Source organism: Salvelinus fontinalis, chromosome 30 (assembly GCF_029448725.1).
Source record: "Salvelinus fontinalis isolate EN_2023a chromosome 30, ASM2944872v1, whole genome shotgun sequence".
Classification (NCBI taxonomy): Eukaryota; Metazoa; Chordata; class Actinopteri; order Salmoniformes; family Salmonidae; genus Salvelinus; species Salvelinus fontinalis.
Window position 1 is genome coordinate 34050492 of NC_074694.1, and position 24546 is coordinate 34075037.

The 24546-nt window shown below is 41.7% G+C and overlaps 1 protein-coding gene across 3 annotated transcripts; it reads left to right on the forward strand.

Moving 5' to 3' along the window:
- The first annotated feature begins 7337 nt into the window (after positions 1 to 7337).
- LOC129829070 (KH domain-containing RNA-binding protein qki.S-like) lies at positions 7338 to 24222 on the forward strand. Of its 3 annotated transcripts, none has more exons than XR_008755333.1 (8): positions 7338 to 7905; positions 11445 to 11596; positions 13402 to 13518; positions 16875 to 17018; positions 19719 to 19806; positions 20187 to 20480; positions 20575 to 20906; positions 22920 to 22944. XR_008755333.1 is itself a non-coding variant. In XM_055890541.1 (8 exons), the coding sequence occupies exons 1-8, from the start codon at positions 7758 to 7760 to the stop codon at positions 22940 to 22942; spliced, it is 1041 nt and encodes a 346-aa protein (XP_055746516.1). In that variant the 5' UTR covers positions 7339 to 7757; the 3' UTR covers positions 22943 to 24222. The 3 variants fall into 3 exon arrangements, 2 of the variants coding, with proteins under 2 accessions (XP_055746517.1, XP_055746516.1); XM_055890541.1 differs by having other exon boundaries at positions 7339 to 7905; positions 20832 to 20906; positions 22920 to 24222; XM_055890542.1 differs by lacking the exon at positions 22920 to 22944 and having other exon boundaries at positions 20575 to 20925.
- The last annotated feature ends 324 nt before the right edge of the window (positions 24223 to 24546 follow it).

The window sequence follows — 24546 nt, forward strand, 5'->3', positions numbered from 1 at the left end:
GTTATAGACCTGTATCCATCCTGTCCTTCAATTCCTAAAATCTTAGAAAGTTAACAAACAGATCACCGACCATTTCGAATCCCACCGTACCTTCTGCACTATGCAATCTGGTTTCCGAGCTGGTCATGGGTGCACCTCAGCCACGCTCAAGGTCCTAAACGATATAATAACTGCCATCGATAAAAGTCAGTACTGTGCAGCCGTCTTCATCGACCTGCCCAATGCCTTCGACTCTGTCAATCACTGCACTCTTATCAGCAGACTCAATAGCCTTGGCTTCTAAAATGACTGCCTCGCCTGGTTGACCAACTACTTCTCAGATAGAGTTCAGTGTGTCAAATCGGAGGGCCTGTTGTCCGGACCTCTGGCAGTCTCTATTGGCGTGCCACAGGGTTCAATTCTCGGGCCGAATCTTTTTTCTGTATATATCAATGATGTCGCTCTTGCTGCTGGTGATTCTCTGATCCACCTCTATGCAGACGACACCCTTCTGTAAACATCTGGCCCTTATTTGGATACTGTGCTAACAAACCTCCAAACGAGCTTCAATGCCATACAACACTCTTTCTGAGGCCTCTAAATGCAAGTAAAACTAAGTGCATGCTCTTCAACCGATTGCTGCTCGCCCGACTAGCATCACTACTCTGGACGGTTCTGACTTAGAATATGTGAACAACTACAAATACCTAGGTGTCTGGCTAGACTGTAAACTCTCCTTCCAGACTCACATTAAGCATCTCCAATCCAAAATGAAATCTAGAATCGGCTTCCTATTTCGCAACAAAGCCTCCTTCACTCATGCTGCCAAACATACTCTCGTAAAATGAAGTATCCTACCGATCCTTGACTTCAGCGATGTCATTTACAAAATAGCCTCCAACACTCTACTCAGAAAACTGTATGTAGTCTATCACAGTGCCATCCGTTTTGTTACTAAATCCCCTGGGACCTGTATGCTCTCGTTGGCTGGCCCTCACTACATATTTGTCGCCAAACCCACTGGCTCCAGGTCAACTATAAGTCTATGCTAGGTAATGCCCCGCCTTATCTCAGCTCACTGGTCACCATAGCAACACCCACCCGTAGCACGCACTCCAGCAGGTATATTTCACTGGTCATCCCCAAAGCCAACACTTCCTTTGGCCGCCTTTCCTTCCAGTTCTCTGCTGCCAATGACTGGAACGAATTGCAATAATCACTGGAGCTGGAGTCTAATATCTCCCTCTCTAACTTTAAGCATCAGCTGTCAGAGCAGCTTACCGATCACTGTACCTGTACATGGCCAATCTGTAAATAGCACACCCAACTACCTCATCCCCATATTATTACTTACCCTCTTGCTCTTTTGCACCCCATTATCTCTACTTGCACATCATCATCTGCACATCCATCACACCAGTGTTAATGCTAAATTGTAATTATTTCGCCTCTATGGCCTATTTATTGCCTACCTCCCTACATTTGCACACACTGTACATAGATTTTTTCTATTATGTTATTGACTGTACGTTTGTTTGTGTAACAGTGTTTAATTTTGTTGCACTGCTTTGCTTAATCTTGGCCAGGTTGCAGTTGTAAATGAGAACTTGTTCTCAACTGGCCTACCTGGTCAAATAAAGGTAAAATAAATAAACAAATGTATATTCAATTAATTGCTTTTGTATTACTTTAGTACCTTGTTGCAAACAAGATGCATGTTTTGAAATATGTTTTATTCACTACAGGTTTCCTTTTCACTCTGTCAATTAGCTTAGTATTGTTGAGTTACTACAATGACATTGATTCATCCTCAGTTTTTCCTATCACAGCCATTAAACTCTGTAACTGTTTTAAAGTCACCATCGGCCTCATGGTGAAATCCTGAGTGGTTTACTTCCTCTCCAGCAACTGGGTTAGGAAGGACGCCTGTATCTTTGTAGTGACTGGGTGTATTGATACACCATCCAAAGTGTAATTATTAATAACTTCACCATGCTCAAAGGGATAGTCAAAGTCTGCTTTTTATTTTAACCCGTCTACCAATAGGTGCCCTCCTTCGCTAGGCATTGGAAAACCTCTGTGGTCTTTGTGGTTGAATCTGTGTTTGAAATTCACTGCTCGACTGAGGGACCTTACAGATCATTGTATGTGTGGGTTACAGAGATGAGGTAGTCATTCAAAAATCATGTTAAACACTTATTACACACAGAGTGAGTCCATGCAACTTGTTATCCTCAATGGCTCCAGGGGCGCAGGACAATGGTGACCCTGGCCGTGACCCCACTCCCTGAGAGTGCCATAGTTGGGATATGCAAGAAACACATTTCCATTACACTTGTACAAGTGTGTAACAGGATACATATAAGCATCCCCAAATTATTGTATACAGTTTGACATCTGACAGAGGAGCTGCTTTTTTAAGACCACCAAGTACTGTCAAAGTCACTAGGACAAATCCTAACCTCCGTTGCATGCATTAATGTCACTGGGAGACTTAAGGGAAAATTTGACATAAGTAAAAGTTAGGATTTGGCCCTGCCATCCAGGACCTCTATACCAGGCAGTGTCAGAGGAAAGGCCATAAAATTGTCAGACTCCAGTCACCCTGGTCATAGATTGTTTTCTTGGCAAGCGGTACCGGAGCGCCAAGTCTACGACCAAAAGGCTCCTACCCCCAAGCCATAAGACAGCTGAACAATTAATAAAATGGCCACCGGACTATTACATTGACCTCTACCCCTGCACACTGACTCGGTACCTGCACTCCCTGTATATAGCCTCGTTATTGTTATGTTATTGTATTACTTTTTATTATTTTTTAATTTGGTAAATATTTTCTTAACTCTTCTTGAACTGCACTGTTGGTTACGGGCTTGTAAGTAAGAATTTCACTTGTTGTATTCGGCACATGTGACAAATAAAGTTTGTTTTGAATAGGAATGGTGATGGTGTAGCATTGTACATTCAGAATCGTATACCTTTTAAGAGGAGGGATGACCTTAATGCATGTCAAGTAGAGGCACTATGGGCTCAAGTACATCTGCCTCACCAGGCACCCATATTGGTAGGATGTGTACAGACCACCTAGCTCCAAGGTGTCTTATCTGGATGACTCATGCACTGGGTTTGACCAGGCCACAGATAGTAACAGAGATGTATTTTTCTTGGGTGATTTTAATAAAAAATAATAATTCAAATATAACTAAATGAATGAGAAACAAATGGTTAATGACACTACTAGATGATCAACTAAGTTGGGTCACCGTTCGGACACGCGCATTGATCTGATCTTCTGTAATATACTATTGCAATGCTTAAAGGCCAGATCAATGCCAGTGGTCTGGACAGACTATAATATTGTGACCATAACCATGTAAAAAGGATTCTGGTCAAGATAATAATTTAAAAAATGTAATCATGAGCAATTTCAAAGTTATTTGGCTGCTGTACCCTGGGAGCTGATTTATGTAGAGGATGATTTAAATCACACTACAGAATGTTTTATTGATTTGCCCACTGAGGTAATGGACCATCATGCCCCAGTAAGAAAGAATACAGTTTTGGCTCGTCCATCTCCATGGACTGATGAACTGGGTGATGCTTTCTCTCAAAGAAATATGGAAAAAGTCTTAGCAGCCAATTCTAAACTAGAAATTGATGAACAGACTTTTAGAACACTACATAATTATGCAGTTAAATTAAATCGTAAGAAAAACTTTATTTGACAAAAAATACTTATATTGATTATAAAAATGATTGTAAAAAGGTATGGAATATAGTGAAGAGCTTACTTGGTACATCTCTCATCATGCCCATCTAGTGTGGAGGTTGACGGGAGAACAATAACAAAACCAGCTGATATTGCCAATCATTTTGCAGATCTTTTTACAAAGAAAACTCATTTACTGAGAGAATCTAAACACCCATTCTTCCAACAAGCTATTGTCCAATAGATTGATGATAATATTATGCGCAAGAAAACCTATAGAGGAGGTGTTAAACCTATTGAAGTCATTACCCAATAGTAAATTTATAGGTTATGATCTTATGGACAATTTTGTTATTCTATGCTGCTCACCAGATTGCAGCTTCACTGAAATACATATTTAATTAGTCACTGGAAAAGGGGCAATTTCCAAATGTATGGAAGCATGCTAAACTGTGTCCAATCCATAAAAACAGGAATGAATCCATTACTCCTGCCAATAGTCGAACAATCAGTCTACTCCCTTCACTCACTAAGATATTGGAGGGTATTGTGAGTAGACAGATATGACAGAACATGGACAAGAATGATCTGACCACAGCCAATCAGCATGCGTATCGCAAAAACCATTCCTCTACCACTGCGTTGGTTGACATGACTGATGAGTGGCTCAATACTATGGATAATGGCAGGTTTGTGGGTGTACTATTTTTAGATTTTAGTGCAGCATTTGATTTAGTAGATTATGAAATAATTTGACAAAATGATTGCATTATGGGTTTAAGGAGGCAGTATGGAATTTGTTATAGTCATATCTAACTGACAGGAAACAGTCCACTTATATCAATGGGTCATTTTCTTCCCCTCATGCCTTAAACTGTGGAATACCCCAAGGCAGCTACCTTGGGCCACTTCTTTACTTAATATATACTAATGACCTTCCTTATCCAAAACTCAAGCTACTATATTTGCAGATGATACTACAATTTATACAGCAAGACAAATTGGTTCAACAGGTATAGCAAGCTCTACAAGTAGATCTGGGAAATATCAGGGAGTGAGTTTGCCAGAACAAATTTGTTTTGAACACCACGAAAACCAAGATTATGTTGGTCTATTCCACGAGGAAAAGGCCAGCACAACATGGGATGTGATTAAGCATGGAGGGAGTACAAATTGAGGAAGTGGCAGAAACCAAACTACTAGGAGTGCAGATAGACAACTGCTTATCATGGTCGCCTCAAATAACTAATCTATGTCAAATATAAACAAATAAAACTGCATGCATGATCAGAAGGATAGCTAAATATTTACCGGGAAAGATTCTTAAACAAACAACCCAAGCATTAATTGAGAGTCAGGTGAACTACTGTTCTGTAGTCTGGGGAAATGCATCAGCATGTGAGATTAGACAGAACAAAGCAGCAAGAATTATTTTAAGGTGGAGATATGATTATTTTGTTGTAGAAATGCAGAATGTTCTTGGGTGGTCATCAATCAACAAGTTAATTGTGAATATAAAATGTACACCATTTAAAACGGCCAAACCCAATTCACAACAGTATTCAGTTGGTAAGAAACAGACATTTAATCAATACAAGGAATAGGTTGTCCAAAATTTACTGTATTTGTTATCTTGGCAGAAAAGAGAAATAGGCAAAATAACATTTCGATTCAGAGCAATAAAGAAATTGAACAATTTATCTGAGAAAACCAGAAACGTTTCAATATATATTCAAACAATACTTTAGAACCATATAAATATAATAAATTGGAAGATTGTGCAGGACTATGGTAGATGAAGGAACTAACATATATTTTCAGACTAGACTAGAATATTTATCTGGTCAACATATCAGTGTATTATGTCTGTTGTTTGTAACAGTGTGTTATGTGAACATGTGATTGTATTATAATTTAAAAGAGATCCCAATAAAATACAACTTAAAGAAGCTGTATTTTGCTGCCGTCTGCTGGTGTTTATAGGTACTGTTCTTGTAGCATATGGAGATGTGAGAAACTTACTCCTCAGCCTGAAGTGTCCCCACTTGCACCAGCTTGCTTTTCGTGTGGCGCCGACTAGTAAGACACTTCAGGGGGGTGGTCATGTGTGCTGGCAAGGCAGAGGTCCAGAGTTCAGCAGTATGGGCTAAATCTGGAGTAAGTGGTACTCACTAAGCAAGTAGCTTGTCTTTTACAGTGGTGCCGTGACACGGATCTACAGTTGCACTTAGCTTAACACTGGGGTCGCAGTTGAGTAAGTTTGAGGGGTGAATGTAGCACATGGGGATGTGTGACACTTACTCCTCCGCCTGAAGGGTCCCCACTTGCGCCAGCGAATAACCAGCTTTTCGTGTGACTCTTCAGAGGAACGGTCGTGTGTGCTAGCAAGACAGAGGTCCCGAGTTTGCATCAATATGGTCTTGCTAAGCAAGCAGCTTGAAGCCGTTTACACTCTGCTCCCTCTCTCATCCTGCCATTTTACAGCAGTTACATTGGGAAACACTAGATGGCACTCTCCTCTGGTATTTCCTTGGATTTTTGTCCTTTGTTCAGTGATGTCATAGTTTGACCTCTAACCCAAATCTCTGGGTTCAAATGCCTAACGTTCGCTTCATCAAAGACACAGATACTACTGACAAAAAAAAAATCTGAACTCTCTCTCTCTGCTGTGAGTATGTTTCAGTAGCTAGTCAGTGTCTTGTGTCAGGGTGAGAGGTGGTATTGTTTGGGCCATGAGAGGACAATGTCCTACCTCCGCTCTGAATACCCACCATACCATACCAGGCTGGACCAACGCCATCATCCAATAACACACACATACACAGGCACACAAACATGCACACACACACACACACATTGTTCCCTACCCCATTAGACGTATAAGACAGTCGTTGTCTTGAAGGTTAACTACACACGTCTGATTGTTAGCAGGAATGACATGTGGTGCCTAGTGGGTTGAGATGGGGGAGGAGAAGGGAAGGGGGAGGGAAAGAAAGGGAGAGAGAAATGGTGGGGTGAGATGGGAGCTCAATCTGAGATTACTATTCTTTCCCTGTGTGTGGTGTGTATGTGTGTGAGTGTGTCTTTCGATTAATATTCTGTCTGCTGCATATCTGTGTTGGAGTGTACAGAGGAATGACAGTGTGAGACAGCTGTGGCGTATAAAGACTAGAGTCAGAACAGCTAGTCTACAGAGTCAGAACACACACACACACACACACACACGCACATACAGTCTTGCCAATTACAAGGCATTATTATCCAAAGTATACATTAATTTAGCTTTTTATTCAAAGAAAAGTGTGTGTGTGTGTGAGACAGAGAGATAAAGACAGAGAGACCACCTGCATGCCACACACACTTTCAGAGACCCCCAAGTGACAGACAGCAACTGAAGGTAGAACAGGTGTGCATACCTCTGAGTGCAACTGGACAAATAGCATTGTTGACATTGTCATCTAGAATAGTTCATCCTCTAAGTGTGTGTGTGTGCGTGCGTGAGGAGAGAGAGGGGAGACAGCATGCCCTCTCACCTGAATCGAATCTTCGGGGACACACAGCGCGCTCTGGTACCACCCACTACCCCATTTCGGTCTCTCTCTCCCACTCCCTCTTTCTCTCTCTTGCAGTGTGATGTTTGGTCATATGACAGGGTCTGAATACCGACACACACCGGACATGAGCGAGTAGGAGTGAAGGGGAGAAAACAAGTGAACCGACCCTGAGAGAGCGTGAAAAGGCACTAGGGCACTTCTATCTGACTGTGAAACGGCGAAGAAGAGAACTCGCTTAAAGAAACGGCGGACACGAGTTTCACCAACTAACTTTTGCGAGAGCATAGGCCTAATCAACTGAGCGGAGTTAAAAAACAACAACTATTTCCAAGCCTCTCTAGTTATTTCTTTCCCATCTTTTTAGCGCATGACCTCGGGACTGCCTAATACTCCGAGCGGTAAGTGACAAACTCATCACAGAATCGGAGGCTGGGGCTCGAGGCAGCATTTTGGACATCACTTGTATTGCAGAGCGTCGCGCCTTGATTTTGTAGACTTGAGTTGTGAGTGTGGCCATGGTCGGGGAGATGAGTGAGCAGGTCCGGGAAAGACCAAGGCCCAGCCCGGACTACCTGATGCAGTTGATGACGGACCGGAAGGTGATGAGCTCGCTGCCCAACTTCACTGGCATCTTCACACACATGGAGCGGCTCCTAGAAGAAGGTAAGTGTGTAGGCTCAATATATATTTTTAGATTTACAAAAGACATGGTAGCTTAGGTCTAAAGTTAGTTGGTGGATATGTGAATTATATTGCATGGTATAGGCTACACAGTAAAACAAAACATATTGTTAAGTAACTGGTTCTACAGCCCTTTTTTTGTTTACTCAACTTTTCGATCCAAGTGTTACCTGAACTAAAATCAAAATATTGGCCCAAATTTAGCTCCAACTTGATTTAACGTATGCAAAATATGTCCATTTAAAATGATGTGTTTGCTCAACTTGTCTCATGTTTATTCAACTACAAGTTATTATTTGGGCATCACAACTAAAAAAGGCTATGCAACTGTTTACACACACAACATGCTTTTAACATACAATGTTTTCAACTTACATATTTGACACACATGATTAGATTGTGCATGTTAATCTACAGTAATTATTACTAAACATGTCCTCACTTGGGATTTGAACTCAAAACCTCTTAGTTCACAGCATTCTGCTCTTCCTGCTACACCACCATGTTTGTGTCAATTATCAGTTCATCTGACTATTCTCTTAACATTGATTTGATTTATTTCAGCAATTGTTGTGTTTTCTGTATAGTTGTCTATTATATTAGTCTGTTTTTAATGTTACTCCTGAATCACTGTGATAAATAAAATGTTTTTTTTTGTGTGTGCTTTTAACCGAGCTGAGATTTACTTTGGAGTGCAAAGTGTAGCAATACAGGTGAAATCAGTCATTGGCACACATGGTGGCGTGGCAGGAAGATTGGAATGTCTTAAACCAAGAGGCTGTGAGTTCTAATCCCAGGTGTGGACATGTGGAATATGAATTACTGTATACATGCACTATGTAATCATGCGTGTCAAATATGTAAATTGAACACATTGTATGTTAAAAGCAATGTGTGTGTAACTAGTTCCACAGCCTTTTTTAGGTCAATTTCCCAAATAATAGTTTCTAGTTGAATTATTGTATTCTTTTTAGTTCAGGTAACACTTAGACCAAAAAGTTGAGTGAAAAAGGCTGTTGAACCAGTTACTTAATAATAATAATAAGAGACAGAGTGATATTTACTCGGGAGGAGGTGCTGGTCCAAGTCAAGGTGTCATAAAAGAAAATACACCCCACTCCCCAACGTAAAAAATATTTTCACATGACCCTCCCCTTGGACATAAAAATACATGAAACACCCTCCCCCCTCGTAGAATTAACTTTAAATATTGTTTACGACCACAAATAATAATAACTAGCGACCCTGTGTTTCTAAACGTGGATATGGACTTTGCCACTTCAGCATGCTTTTGTAGCACAGTTGATGCCACGCAGGGCTACGGGCCAGAAGGTTGGGGGTTCGCCAACCACCCCAGACAAGCTCACTCTCCCGGCCTGTTTCATTACATAATTATAATTCTATAAAATATATGCAACAAATTTTCCACTTTCTGTGCCAATGCACCACACAACCAATAAACAAAGCATACCAACTTCGGGCACTTCAATATCATGTTTTGTGTTTACACCACAATACATTGACACAGTCTATCTCAACAAACGTTAGATAGTTTGTGTGTATGTATTGGCTACGTGTGTCATTTTTAAATTGATGTACATGTAGTTCTGTCCTTGAGCTGTTCTTGTCTATTAATGTTCTGTATTATGTTTTGTGTGGACACCAGGAAGAGTAGCTGCTGCTTTCGCAACAGCCAATGAAAATCCTAATAAAATACCAAAATACATCCCTCCCTAACTTGTACACTTACCCGGTATAAAAGGCTTGGTTTGACAATCTCTGAATATCATTCAACTTTTTGGTGTTTTGTAACAGATGTCTCTTTCCATTCATCAATTGGCCCGCTGCACAGTTTTGATAGATTTACTTTATTTGTCAGTAAAAAAAAAAGTGTGTTTATATATATATATATATATATATATATATATATACACACACATATACACACATACACACATATATATATATACACACACACACAAAGATTTTTAAACATGACTGGGATTGCACAATAAAGTTAGGGAATTATTTTCATTGTGGTCTCTTTTTTAAACGTAAATACATATACGATTGCATAGATACAGAGATGGAGACGAAAAAATGCTCAACTTCCAGATGAGTATGAGGGGGGTGTTTAATTAAGTACAATTCTTACAAGCCTGTTTGGCTGGTAGCTTATTCTTGAGATGTTCGGGGCTACTGGGGAACACTGATGTGCAGACAATCAAAGTGACACTGGACTAGCACACTAGCTAGGCTTCCATCCAATTGCCGACAGATTTTAATGTGAATATTCTACAATCTTCATAAAAACAATATGCCATTTCAGAGTTTCCTTTAAGAAAATGTGTCACCTGACAACTTAACAGGGAAGATTTAAAGTTCAAGCAATATTTTTTTTTACAGTGTACGGTGAGATACACGCACACATGCTTGGGCACACACACACACACAATAATACACACACCAGGCAGTGAGTGCTGTGAACAAATGGACAGTTGTTAGGCCGGTGACCTAATGTGCGAGGGGTGTGAAAGTGACGCCCCATCCCCGGCCAGGCACGAGGTTCAGTACACGGCAAATGGGATGTCAGCCTGAAAATATTTGACTGGGCAAGGCGTGCAGAGACTATGTATTTGAACACAAAGCCACAACACACACACACCTGTTTGTGTGTGTGGTCGATTTGATTCATTTATTGATTGTAGTATTTCAAGAGGAACACCGCAACAACCAAACACACCCCAAACAAGACAAACAACATGGAAACAAACAATAAGGATGTTTTGTGGATTTATTGATCAGGGTAACAATGGTCATGGTGTTGCTTTTGACAAAGGGAAAGCGGAGGGGGAGAAAGATAGGGAGGGGGGGGAGGTAGTAAGAGAGGGGGAGTTATTTGAGCTAGGATTTATCTCAACACTTCAACCTGCCATTACACTATCTAGAGCTGTCTGTATTTATAGACTGGATCATGGTCAAACATGCACATACTTTCACACTCATGCACGCACTGTCTATCTTTCTGTCCTACAGGCACATTATTCATATTGTGTCAGGTTAACTACTGTGGCTGTCTCATCCGAGACACCTCATCCACGGTGTGTGTGTGGTGTACGTGTACTGTCAGGTGTCTGTGTAATAATCAGGTTTACGTGTGAGGTCAGGTGTGTTGTTAGAGGCTTAAAGCTGTTGTGATTATAGCTTTACATAATTAACTGTACCAGTTATTATTACTATGGTCACACTTAGTTATCACTCTGCTTCCGTCAGGTCATGGTTATTTCACAGGGTAGTCACTGTGTGTGTGTGTGTGTGTGTGTGTGTGTGTGTGTGTGTGTGTGTGTGTGTGTGTGTGTGGTAGCCTAGCTGATTATTATTATATGTTGTTAGTAATGCATCATGCAACAATATTGGAAGTCTGAGTCAGACAGCTTTAAACAAACACACACTATCTTTATTTTGTTATTGGGTCTAGTGTTCTAAATGATCTGTTTCTCTCTTCTTTCTCCCTCTATCAGAGATAGGTAGAGTGCGCAAGGACATGTATAACGACTCCATGAATGGAGGTGTGGCCGCCGAGGGGCGGAACTCTGAGGAGCTGCCTAATGGGATTGGTCCAGTGTCTCAGCTGCAGGAGAAGCTCTACGTGCCCGTCAAAGAGTACCCCGACGTGAGTGGACAAACCTTTTTTCACCCTTTTGTAGACTTTATTGTAGTGTCTATCCAGAGTGACAGAAAATCAATACCGAAATCAACCCCTTTCCATAACAACAAACTTCCATCCCATTGGAGGGTAAGGTAGAGCCATTGCCATGTTGATACTCCTGTCTGGTCCTTTCAGATTTGTTAACACAGATGGGGTAGCAATAAAGGGGGAAGGGCTGCTTTCTAAGCTCCCAGCCCTTATAAAAGGGGGTTAGAATGTATGGCAGAGGACATCAGATAGAGGTGATGACAGAAGCTTCTCCTCATTCACATGATAAAATGGCAGTGTAGCCCTGGATAATGCGTGCGCGTGCACACACATACATACAAACACACAGGCACATGCAGAAGCATGCACACAAACTCACACAAGACGATGGAACAGATGAGATCAGGGCTAAAAATACAGCATAGCTCCTCTCTCTAGTGTGTGTGTGTGTGTGTGTGTGTGTGTGTGTGTGCGTGTGCGTGGGTGTGTTAAAGTTCTTTAGGAATGAAGAGAATGCGTTGACACCCATATAGAAGTGGGGGGTCAGAGAAACAAAAACAGACAGACACAAGGGTGTGAAAGGTAGAGAGACAGAGGGAAAGACAAATGGAGAGAGAGATGGGAAAGAGGGTGAGAGAGAGAGCTAGAGAGAGGGGCAGCTGTCTTATTAATCTCTCAGCTCCAATGACAGATAAGGTTAAAAGTGTCCAGCCTCACCACCAGCCAACACACACAATGACCTATTCCTGACTCTCTCTCTCTCTCTCACGCGCACACACACACACACACATACACAATAAGAACAGAAATTAAATATTAACATGAAGATTGCATTATGCAAAAAGATAAGAAATCTCTCTGCCTGTGCCATCCTGGGTTCAACAGACTGTTATTGCAGCAGCGCTCACTAAATCAGTTGTGGCCAGCTTTCCTCCTGGGGAGTGAATGGACATGCAGGATTTTTCTCCAGCCCTCCTATAAATACACGTCACTCTACCAAATTCTTTCGACAACTACATACTTTGGAGTGAGTCCGTTGTTTGTGATTTCATGGACAATAGACACTCCAAACTGACCAACAACACACACACACACACACACGCGTGCGTGCGTACAGGCTTCAGTTAATTTTTTCCGTGCCTGGAGAGTATTCAATTTAATATTATATTTCTTATTACTTAGCTAGTATGAACAAGTTACCAACCACGGCCAGGAGTATTACTTAGCTAGTATGAACAAGTTACCAACCACGGCCAGGAGTATTACTTAGCTAGTATGAACAAGTTACCAACCACGGCCAGGAGTATTACTTAGCTAGTATGAACAAGTTACCAACCACGGCCAGGAGTATTACTTAGCTAGTATGAACAAGTTACCAACCACGGCCAGGAGTATTACTTAGCTAGTATGAACAAGTTACCAACCACGGCCAGGAGTATTACTTAGCTAGTATGAACAAGTTACCAACCACGGCCAGGAGTGTTACTTAGCTAGTATGAACAAGTTACCAACCACGGCCAGGAGTATTACTTAGCTAGTAGACTACAAGTTACCAACCACGGCCAGGAGTATTACTTAGCTAGTATGAACAAGTTACTAACCACGGCCAGGAGTATTACTTAGCTAGTAGACTACAAGTTACCAACCACGGCCAGGAGTATTTCATGGCTAGCCGCCAACTCCTGGCCCGACATATTTTTAAAATATGTCTCTCTGTGTGTGTGTGTGTGTGTGTGTGTGTGTGTGTGTGTGTGTGTGTGTGTGTGTGTGTGTGTGTGTAGTTTAACTTTGTAGGTAGGATCCTGGGTCCGAGAGGTCTGACGGCCAAACAGCTGGAGGCAGAGACGGGCTGTAAGATTATGGTACGAGGGAAAGGATCTATGAGAGATAAAAAGAAGGTACGTACACACAATCACACGCTCACACCAATGACGTGCGGTGAGGTCGGCGGCTGGGTAGGCACTGGCTATTATCAAAGCCAGATTTACTCACAAATAAACATTGCTGAAGCCCAGCTTCACTATACGGTACAACAGATAGCTTAAACAACCAGATTGACATAGGCTACTAACCGACAATTTTCAACAAATGTAGCCAAGATACACAAGCGATAGCCTCCGATGGCAGCATATTTCAAATCATCCAACAAAATGACACACTGCTCAACTCAGCTCAGCCATTAGACTGATGTAGCATCCACAGTTACAACTGATAGGTGGCACTTTTAAAGACTAGCATATGGACACATTTCATCGGAATAGTTTGGAACGGAAACTCCAGCCTTTCACAATGGATGTACGCGCGCAAACACACAGACACATAATAATATTATTATGTGAAATATTATTACACACACATTTTATCCGAATCCGTGCTTCTACACCTGCATTCTAGCTGTTTGGGGTTTTAGGCTGGGTCTCTGTACAGCACTTCGAGATATTAGCTGATGTACGAAGGGCTATATAAAATAAACTTGATTGATTGATTGAATAGTTTGCAACGCAATGAATTGACTTTCCCCAATGGATTTACGCACACACACACACGTAAACACATGCACTAATATTATTATGTGGAATATTATTATGAATAATATTATTATACACACATATACACACAAAACACCTGCTCTTTCCATGACAGACTTACCAGGTGAATCCAGGTGAAAGATATGATGTCACTTGTTAAATCCACTTCAGTCAGTGTAGGAAACAGCTTAAAGAAGGATTTTTAAGCCTTGAGACAATTGAGACTTGGATTGTGTACAGTATGTGTGCCATTCAGAGGGTGAATGGGCAAGACAACTGATTGAAGTGCCTTTGAACGGGGTATGGTAGTAGGTGCCAGGCTCACCGGTTTGTGTCAAGAACTGCAATGCTGCTGGGTTTTTCACGCTCAAAAGGTTCCTGTGTGTTTCAAGAATGGTCCACCACCCAAAGGACATCCAGCCAACTTGACACAACTGTGGGAAGCATTGAAGTCACCATGGGCCAGCATCCCTGTGGAACGCTTTCACAATGCCCCGATAAATTGAGGCTGTTCTGAGATCAAAAGGAGGGTGCAACTCAATATTAGGAAGGTGTTCGGTATACTCAGTGTATAATAAATAAGGTTCTAATGAAATGTCCATATCTGAAATGAAATGACTGAAAAATGCAGTCCCAAAAGTCAAAAAAGTGTCTCATCAAAACTAAATTCTAGCTAGATAAATCAAACGGATCAAATGAATGTTGTCTATTCTCATGTTCATTCAACAGTAGCCTAACCGGCAAATTGCAAAGGAAAAATGCATATAGGCCTACCTTAAATGAAGTCCATTCGTCTGTCCTTCAGGATGAGCTTCTTGGTGGTCAAACTCTTGTCTCTGAGCATCCACAACTTTCATTGTGGCGCTGATATGTGCACAGCAGAACCCCGTGTCCATTATTTTATTCTGCAGATCACAAAAGAGTACATCAGTTTAGCTTAAAATCTCCACTTAGATCATCAGCAGAAAGCCAGTTGAAGCCTTTGACAAGCAGGTATCATATCCAGAGGCCATCAGCAGGAAGCCAGTTGAAGCCTTTGACAACCAGGTATCAGTCCAGAGGCCATCAGCAGAAAGCCGGTTGAAGCCTTTGACAAGCAGGTATCATATCCAGAGGCCATCAGCAGAAAGCCAGTTGAAGCCTTTGACAAGCAGGTATCATATCCAGAGGCCATCAGCAGAAAGCCGGTTGAAGCCTTTGACAAGCAGGTATCATATCCAGAGGCCATCAGCAGAAAGCCTTTGAAGCCTTTGACAAGCAGGTATCATATCCAGAGGCCATCAGCAGAAAGCCAGTTGAAGCCTTTGACAACCAGGTATCATATCCAGAGGCCATCAGCAGAAAGCCGGTTGAAGCCTTTGACAAGCAGGTATCATATCCAGAGGCCATCAGCAGAAAGCCAGTTGAAGCCTTTGACAACCAGGTATCAGTCCAGAGGCCATCAGAAGAAAGCCGGTTGAAGCCTTTGACAAGCAGGTATCAGTCCAGAGGCCATCAGCAGCGTGTCGTTGTCCCGATCTGATGATTTTCCGTCTCATCCTTTGATGAAAGTCAAAAAGTGCAGGTGCTGGTCTCCCTCTCTGAATTGTACTAAGTTTTCCTTGGAAATCCAACTTGAAAATTGTTTGAGGTGCAGTATAGTGTCCATTTGTCATGTTATTTTTGCTGGCTAGCTAGCTTTGTTCAGTTCAACGGATGCGAGCACAAAATAATGTAGACACCCAAATGTGCAGGGCTAACCCCAGGCATACCCACACAACAAGGGTAATCAACAGCGACAGGAGTCAGTAACGCGTTTGAATGGATTTGAATGGTTGGAAATGAAGGCGTGCATACCCTGGTGCCTTTCCTGAGGTTTTGATACAGTTTTATCTAATGTTTAGATTCTGAGCATAAAAACCACCAGAATCATTGAGAAAAAACGTTAGATAACAAAAAATGAATGATCTTTTTTTTTTAAATATTATTTATTTGTTTTTCCATAACAGCTTTTTTTATGACATAATCATAGACCTACCCTGCCTACTGCACATCATTGGCTCACACACCACACATTTTAACAGACACTCTTAACCAAAGCGACTTACAGGAGCAATTAGGGTTAAGTGCATTGCTCAATTGCACATCGACCAATTTTTCACCTAGTCGGCTCAGGGATTTGAACCAGCAACCTATCAGCTACTAGTCCAACACTCTTAACCACTAGGCTACCTGCCGGCCTCACATGCATCCACCTATGCACACACACCCATAGCATAGTGTATTTATTTTGGCACTAGATTCTAAATGGAGTGGAGTAGAGGTGAAAAGAGCTGGGTCCGTCTGTTTCTCCGCTGTTTTTGGTTCTTTGGTTCTGGCCAGGGCGTCAGACTTCCAGTGGAGCAGCTAACGGCAGGTGGAGCATATCATCATTCCATCTACCTCTCATGAGAATACACCAATCCCACACCTCAGAGAAAGAAAGAAAGAAAGAAAGAAAGAAAGAAAGAAAGAAAGAAAGAAAGAAAGAAAGAAAGAAAGAAAGAAAGAAAGAAAGAAAGAAAGAAAGAGGGGGGAGATGGAGAGATGGGGAAATTAGTTGAGAGGTATAAAAAGTGGGTAGACATTCTGACCTTCTCCACGAGTGGGGATTATTCACTTGCAACAAAATGGCTGCCGTGTTGTTACAGAACTAAAGTCAATGTGGACAGTCTTCAGGGAATATTATTGTTTTGAATGTGTATCAGGAGGAGCTGAACAGAGGGAAACCTAACTGGGAACACCTGAGTGAGGAACTCCATGTACTCATCACAGTGGAAGACACACACAACAGAGCTCAGATCAAACTACAAAGAGCTACCGTAGAGGTCAAGAAACTACTCGTACCAGCCGTGAGTACCATGAGATTCATGCTATAATTATGTGTGTGAGTGTGTGTTTGTGTGTGTGTGTATATACAGTTGAAGTCAGAGGTTTACATACACTTAGGTTGGAGTCATTAAAACTCATTTTTCAATCCCTCCACAAATTTCTTGTTTAACAAACTATAGTTTTGGCAAGTCGGTTAGGACATCTACTTTGTGCATGAAACAAGTAATTTTTCCAACAATTGTTTACAGACAGATTGTTTCGCTTATAATTCACTGTATCACGTACACTAAGTTGACTGTGCCTTTAAACAGCTTGGAAAATTCCAGAAAATGATGTCATGGCTTTAGAAGCTTCTTATAGGCTAATTGACATCATTTGAGTAAATTGTAGGTGTACCCGTGGATGTATTTCAAGGCCTACCTTCAAACTCAGTGCCTCTTTGCTTGACATCATGGGAAAATCAAAATAAATCAGCCAAGTCTGGTTCATCCTTAGGACCACGCAGCTGTCATACCGCTCAGGAAGGAGACGCGTTCTGTCTCCTAGAGATGAACGTACTTTGGTGCGAAAAGTGCAAATCAATCCCAGAACAACAGCAAAGGACCTTGTGAAGATGCTGGAGGAAACGGGTACAAAAGTATCTATATCCACAGTAAAATGAGTCCTATATCGACATAACCTGAAAGGCTGGTCAGCAAGGAAGAAGCCACTGCTCCAAAACCACCATAAAAAAAACAGACTACGGTTTGAAACTGCACATGGGGACAAAGAACGTACTTTTTGGAGAAATGTCCTCTGGTCTGATGAAACAAAAATAGAACTGTTTGGCCATAATGACCATCGTTGTGTATGGAGGAAAAGGGGGAGTCTTGCAAGCCGAAGAACACCATATGAACCATGAAGCACGGGGGTGGCAGCATCATGTTGTGGGGGTGCTTTGCTGCAGGAGGGGCTGGTGCACTTCACAAAATAGATGGCGTCATGAGGCAGGAAAATGATGTGGATATATTGAAGCAACATCTCAAGACATCAGTCAGGAAGTTAAAGTTTGGTGGCAAATGGGTCTTCCAAATGGACAATGACCCCAAGCATACTTCCAAAGTTCTGGCAAAATGGCTTAAGGACAACAAAGTCAAGGTATTTGAGTGGCCATCACAAAGCCCTGACATCAATCCTATAGAAAAGTTGTGGGCAGAACTGAAAAAGTGTGTGTGAGCAAGGAGGCCTACAAACCTGACTCAGTTACACCAGCTCTGTCAGGAGGAATGGGCCAAAATTCACCCAACTTATTGTGGGAAGCTTGCGGAAGGCTATCCAAAGCGTTTGACCCAAGTTAAACAATTTTAAAGGCAATGCTACCAAATACTAATTGAGTGTATGTAAACTTCTGACCCACTGGGAATGTGATGAAAGAAATAAAATGTGAAATAAATCGTTCTCTCTACTATTATTCTGACATTTCACATTCTTAAAATAAAGTGGTGATCCTAACAGACCTAAGACCGGGAACTTTTACTAGGATTAAATGTCAGGAATTGTGAAACTGAGTTTAAATGTATTTGGCTAAGGTGTATGTAAACTTCCGTCTTCCACTGTATAGTGTACACAGTATGTCCCACTGGGCAAAAACTAGTTGAATCAACGTTGTTTCCACGTCATTTCAACCCCAGAAATCTATGTGGTGACGTTGAATCAGCGTGGAAAATTAATTGTATTTGCAAAAAGTAATCAACATAAGGCCATTCCGTATTTTTTTCACCCAACTTTTAACCTAAATCCAATGACATGGTGAAATGTGTTGTTGATTTCATGTTGAATTCCCAATAGTTGACAACTCAACCAAATGTAAATCAAAACTAAACGTTGAACTGATGTCTGTGCCCAGTGGGGTGTGTGTGTGTGTCTGTGTTTGTGTGTGTGTAATTCGCCAGGCAGCATCTATAAAGGCGTATCCATGGTAATGTGTGTTGTGAAAGGAGGAGGGGATGAATGGAGAGACTGTTCACTCTTTCTCTTCACTCTATCACTCCTTTCACTCCTCTCTCACACTCAATTCATTCCCTCCTCCTCATTCTCTTTCTCTTTTCTCACATCAACTCTTTCCATGCGTCCCTCAACAATTCTCACATTCTCTTAGCCACCTACCCAATGCCCCCACACCACAGACAGAATATTGCGAACAATGTTGCTCTCACTCCTGAATTCAATATTGAATAAAGTAGTTGTGAACTTTCACCCAAACTCTCAAATTGCACTGCATTTACTTACAGCAGGGATATTCAAACTGGGGTCCACGGAGGTACCGCAGTGGGTCGGCAAAAAATATATGAATGTGTTGGGAGTTACCTTTCTAGCTAATAGGCTATGTTAAAGTTAACTGTGGGTAGGGCAAAAATAATTTACAACTATCTACCAAATCTATTCCTTTTAAAATGTTGATTACTTCCCCTGGCAATTATCATTCACCTGATTATAAGACAAGACATCTAGAATATATATAATTTTTTGGCCAATGTATACTACTAACAGTACATTAAGTTAACCCAGAAGACCTGAGAGTGTGGGTGGTGATTAATGATATCTGTTAGTTTAACCTTGCTGGTCTAGCTGTACAGCTTCAGGCCTACGCCACTCACAATCTGTTCACCAGAGTGTAACGTAATCCAACCTTCAGCCAACTAGACGGATATTAAATGGTGTGTGTGCGTGCATGTGTGTAGGCTGAAGGAGAGGACAGTCTAAAGAAGATGCAGTTGATGGAGCTGGCCATTCTCAATGGAACCTACAGAGACGCCAACATCAAGCAACGTAAGGATGACACCGTTACACTCTTAGAAAAAAGGGTTTCGAAAAGGTTCTTCGGCTGTCCCCATAGGAGAACCCTTTTTGGTTCCAGGTAGAACTCCCTGTGGAAAGGGTTCTACATGGAACCCAAAATGGGTTTTACCTGGAACCAAAAATGTTTTTTCAAATGGTTCTCCTATGGGGACAGCCGAAGAATCCTTTTAGGTTCTAGATAACATTTTCTTCCCTAATAGTGTAGAAAGTGCCTGTCCTGAAACTGTTGGTGGTGCTTTTTGATGTTTTTGTTTCCAACTAGTAATGCTTTTCTATTTGTTTCTCTCTCTCTCTGCCTGTGCGTGTTTACGTTTGTGTGTGTGTGTGTGTGGGTGCGTGCGTGCGTGCAGCAACTATGGCTTTCTCCCTAGCCTCTCAGCAGCCTCGGCTCATCTCCAGTCCCTCCCCTGTTATGCAGCAGGCTATGAGAAACCCCGCCCCTGTTCAGCAGCCCAATCTCATGCCTCATCTGATTCGTCAGATCCAGAGTCAGCAGGCCCTCATGCAAGGAGCCAATCAGCATGCAGGACTGATGCAGCAATCACCTGAATCAGGAGGATTCTTCTACACTCCCTACGAATATTCCCCCTACACCCTAACCCCATCTATACTAGAATACCCCATGGACACTAGTGGAGTATTAGGTAAACACACACACACACACAGATCAAGTTAATTTGGTAATGAGGGTTGTGTTGTTGTGTTGTAACCTGGTTGTATTTCTCTCTCTGTCTCCAGGTATGGCTTTCCAAACCAAAGGCTGAGAGATGAACTCCCGCCTACATATGGACCTCAGACACACACACACACACACACACACACACACACACACACACACACACACACACACACACACACACACACACACACACACACACACACACACACACACACTTATCTGAAATGGGCCTCTTGACTGTCTTAATGTCTCTGTAACTGTTTGATGATGTCACTTAACTCCCTGTGTTTTGGTGTTTTGGTAATGTGGTGAGCAGGAGCGATGACGGCTAAGGTGCAACGCCACAATATGAGGGTCCATCCTTACCAAAGAGTAGTGAACACCGACAGAGGTCAGTTAGATCACTAGACAGTGTGAGTGGGGATACACATTTGTGAGTGATTTTGTGTGTGTGTGTGTGTTCATGTGTGTGTCTGTTAGTTGACCTGTGTGCCGCCTACTAAGAGGGGTATGAGACCAGAATGTGAGGGGAAGGTCAAACAGTGAGCTGTGTGTTAAAGTCAAACAACAGTCTGTCACAGAGCAGAGAGAGGGTAGTGTTACGAATGGATGAGTCCGTTCCAGGGGTGAATATTCCAGGGCGCTCATAGCCCCTCTGTCAGATAGAGGAATTCATGTGAGGTTGTCCCCTGCTTTTAGAATGGACCGTTCCTCCATGTGACTGTGACCTTGTGACTCTCTTGATTTAGAGTTCTCTTCAAATACTATTTGTCTCTCGCTCTATCTCTTTCCCTCTCTTTCTCTCCCCCTCTCTCTCTCTCTCTCTGCCGGTTGTTTCACAACTGTTCAACCTAAGAGACAAGCAGGGTCATTTCTTTTATACCGTCTTAAATTACACCATTCCTTTGATTTGATTTTGTAAAAGTAAACACTACTTTTTGATCTTTTATTTATTGATATGGTTTTCTAATGATTGTTTTGTATATTATGGATCAGAGACATACAGTACTTGAAGCTGAAACAGCCTTCTTATAACCCTTATCCATACGACCCTATACTACTGAAATCTGCATTAGGAGATATGGAGTGTAAAGTAAGCATTACTGGACCTTCGTGGGTGGTTAGGGATGGGATGACATTAGATATCATTTCAAAAGACATTCCATTGTCATATCATTATGCCTGCCCTATTCTTTGGAGATTATTGCAGTTGTTGCTTATGTGCTTGGAAAATAGAATTGACTTGTGTGATTGTAAAAATGTATGAATATAATTTGAAGCTGTGAGTGTTGTTGCATTCTTGGGGATGTTTTCTTTCGAGTTTACACTACAGACGTGAAGCTCTCACTTGTATTTATTTTGCAAACATTCAAAGGGCTGTTTCGGGAAGACTTTGTATGTTGAAGTGACTCTAGTGTTTTCTTGGTGCCACTATCATACAGTAGAAGTGGCCTAGTTAAGCTGTGTATCAGCCCTAGTTGAACTGGTGTACGTAGAGAACCAATGTTTGATATAAAAAAAAACAGACCAAAAAATAAAATAAAAAATAAATGTCTAAAAGTTATTATTAGAAAATATCTGTAAAAAAAAATATCTGTTCTTAATTAATTCCTTCTAAAACCACATCTCTTAACATCTCATGGCTCTCGGTAACTGCAGGCCTCTTTGCTTCTCTAGCGGATTACATCTCTAATGCTTAACAGCAGTCTGGAAACCATACCAGATCATTTTTAATCAATTAATTGGTCATCATTGCATTTGGTCTTTTCTGTCAAGACACCATAACATACACCCTGACTGCTGCTAACCATTAAACTGTGTCTAAGCCACCCCTCAGGACCCACCAGCTGTTTCACATACCTGATCTCTTCCGTCAAGGTATTGATTATTAGTTGACTAGATGATGTGAAACTACTGGTGGCCCCCATAGACTGGGTTGAGAAACACTGCGTTAGTCAGAACAGCTTTAGATGTCAGTGACATTCTCACAGTGACATACCCTATGCTGTCTCCATGGTTTCTCTGCCTGTAGTGCAGCTAGCCTCACTGTAGCAGTGCTCATACGTTCTACAAAGGGCACCTTTTATAATGCCTTCATTAACAATACATAAGCATTCATAACTGCCTATGTCAGCAGTCGCTGGTTGGCATCTCACATTGTGTCACTTACTGCATATGCCAGACCTTATGTCAACTTGCAGCTATTGACTTATAAATGCTTATGTAGTGTTTATGAAGGAGTTATGTATGTTCACACTGTGTGTGTGTGACTGCAGTAAATCTGACACCACTAGCTGACACTAATCTCTTTCTATCTTTTTCTATGTGTCTTTTTGTTTCCTTAATTTCTTTGTGTCTGTCCGTCTGTCTCCTAACCCCCCCCCCCCCCCCCCCCCCCCCCCAGCTGCCACAGCAACTAACCCTTGACCTCTGTACCCACTGATGACCCGCCCATCTCCGCCTGTGGCTTGCTCGTTGCCATGCTCTGGACAACAGCCATGCCCCCCCAGGAGTCACCTCTGCCAAACCAACCAGAGACCAGCGCCATGGTAGTGACCCTTCAGGACCCAATCAGGACCCAGTCACCAGCCATGCCCACCCAAACACCACACTATCAAGCCATGTGCCCCTTCTATAGGAACCACTACATCAAAACCACCCAATCACAACCCCCCAATCAAACCCCAGCCATGCTCTCTGCACTGGTCAGATAACCTATCTCTATACCTTGCCCTGCATTGAGTTGATTTGAAGCTATAATATTATAATAATGAAATAATAATAACAGTCATATGTATGATCATAACATATTCATGCCCACTAAGCTAGTCTGACTGTCCCTGTTCTCAAACCCTCAGCCGGGGTCTAGAGAACCCGGAAGCATCTCGTTTTCGGGGGAGAAAGCAGAGAAGAGGCAAAGCCTAAAAAACGGATGCTTACGGTTTCTGCCGACCCACTAAGTGGTTTCTTTTACGGCCTGCTACTTTAGGTTACCGTCACACAAAATGTTACTCAGATCTGGTTTAATATGTCACACCAGTTTCACATGATGTCCTCTCTAAGACTAGGCTTTTACACCATGCCTGCCTTTCTACAGTGACCTGAGTATCTAATGGGCACGATCACACTTCTCCAGGTGCTACAGAGTGAAGAGTCTCAACCATAACGTTTGCTTTACCAATACAGTATTATATAAATCTGGAGAACAAAGTGCCTTTATTTATTCCAATCGAGAGATATGTCACAGACCAGAGCAGCCTTTTTATGATGGGTTTATATTCTCCATGAAACATGTCTCAACAAAGTGAAAGAGATGTGGTGTATTATAAAGAAACCAACTCAATGTTGTGGTTTCCCATAAGCCTACATGTCTTCTGGATTTAGAATGAAGTGCCAAAAAGGGTTGGTTTCCTCCGTTAGTATAGTAGGACCTCCTCAGAACAGTGTTAGTTTTGTGTGTTTATTTTCTTTGGGGGAATGATGTGTATACTTGTGTGTCTGCCTAGAGAACACACCCTATTGTATAGCGTTGTGTTATTAGATATGTGCGTTACATACCTGAGCTCCTAACTCTCCTCTTGCCCAAGCGGTTGTTCATACTCCACACCAACCATCTCATTCAAGACAAAACATCTGTTTATAATGTATTTTTATATGATATTTTGTATGTGAGAAATAACATTAAATTATGTTTTCTGGTAAGAACAGTATGCCTTACTATGGAGATTTATCTGATTCAGTTTAAGAGCAAACTTTGCTTCCAACCAATGTGCCATTCACCAAGTGTCCGGAGAGTTTTTCAAGTCCTGATATACTGGAAACCTTAACGTATTCTGGACAATTGTCTATCAAGTTAATCTCAGTGTTGCTTACCTTCTGGGCCTTCTCTATGTAGAGAGTCGTTATTAACTGTAGTACTGTATATTAATCTACTCTTTGCATTAACTGACCAGTCCTGTACTGTTAACCTCTCTACTCATATCTGCCTCGGTTTCTTTAAAACATAAACTGTGTGAATCTGAGAATTAAAA

Excerpts from the sequence above, each read along its gene's own strand:
- LOC129829070 (XM_055890541.1), top strand. The coding sequence starts at position 7,758 with ATGGTCGGGGAGATGAGTGAGCAGGTCCGGGAAAGACCAAGGCCCAGC. Across the intron at positions 7,906-11,444 it reads GGAGCGGCTCCTAGAAGAAG|AGATAGGTAGAGTGCGCAAG; the intron begins GTAAGTGTGTAG and ends TCCCTCTATCAG. Across the intron at positions 19,807-20,186 it reads AGACGCCAACATCAAGCAAC|CAACTATGGCTTTCTCCCTA; the intron begins GTAAGGATGACA and ends GCGTGCGTGCAG.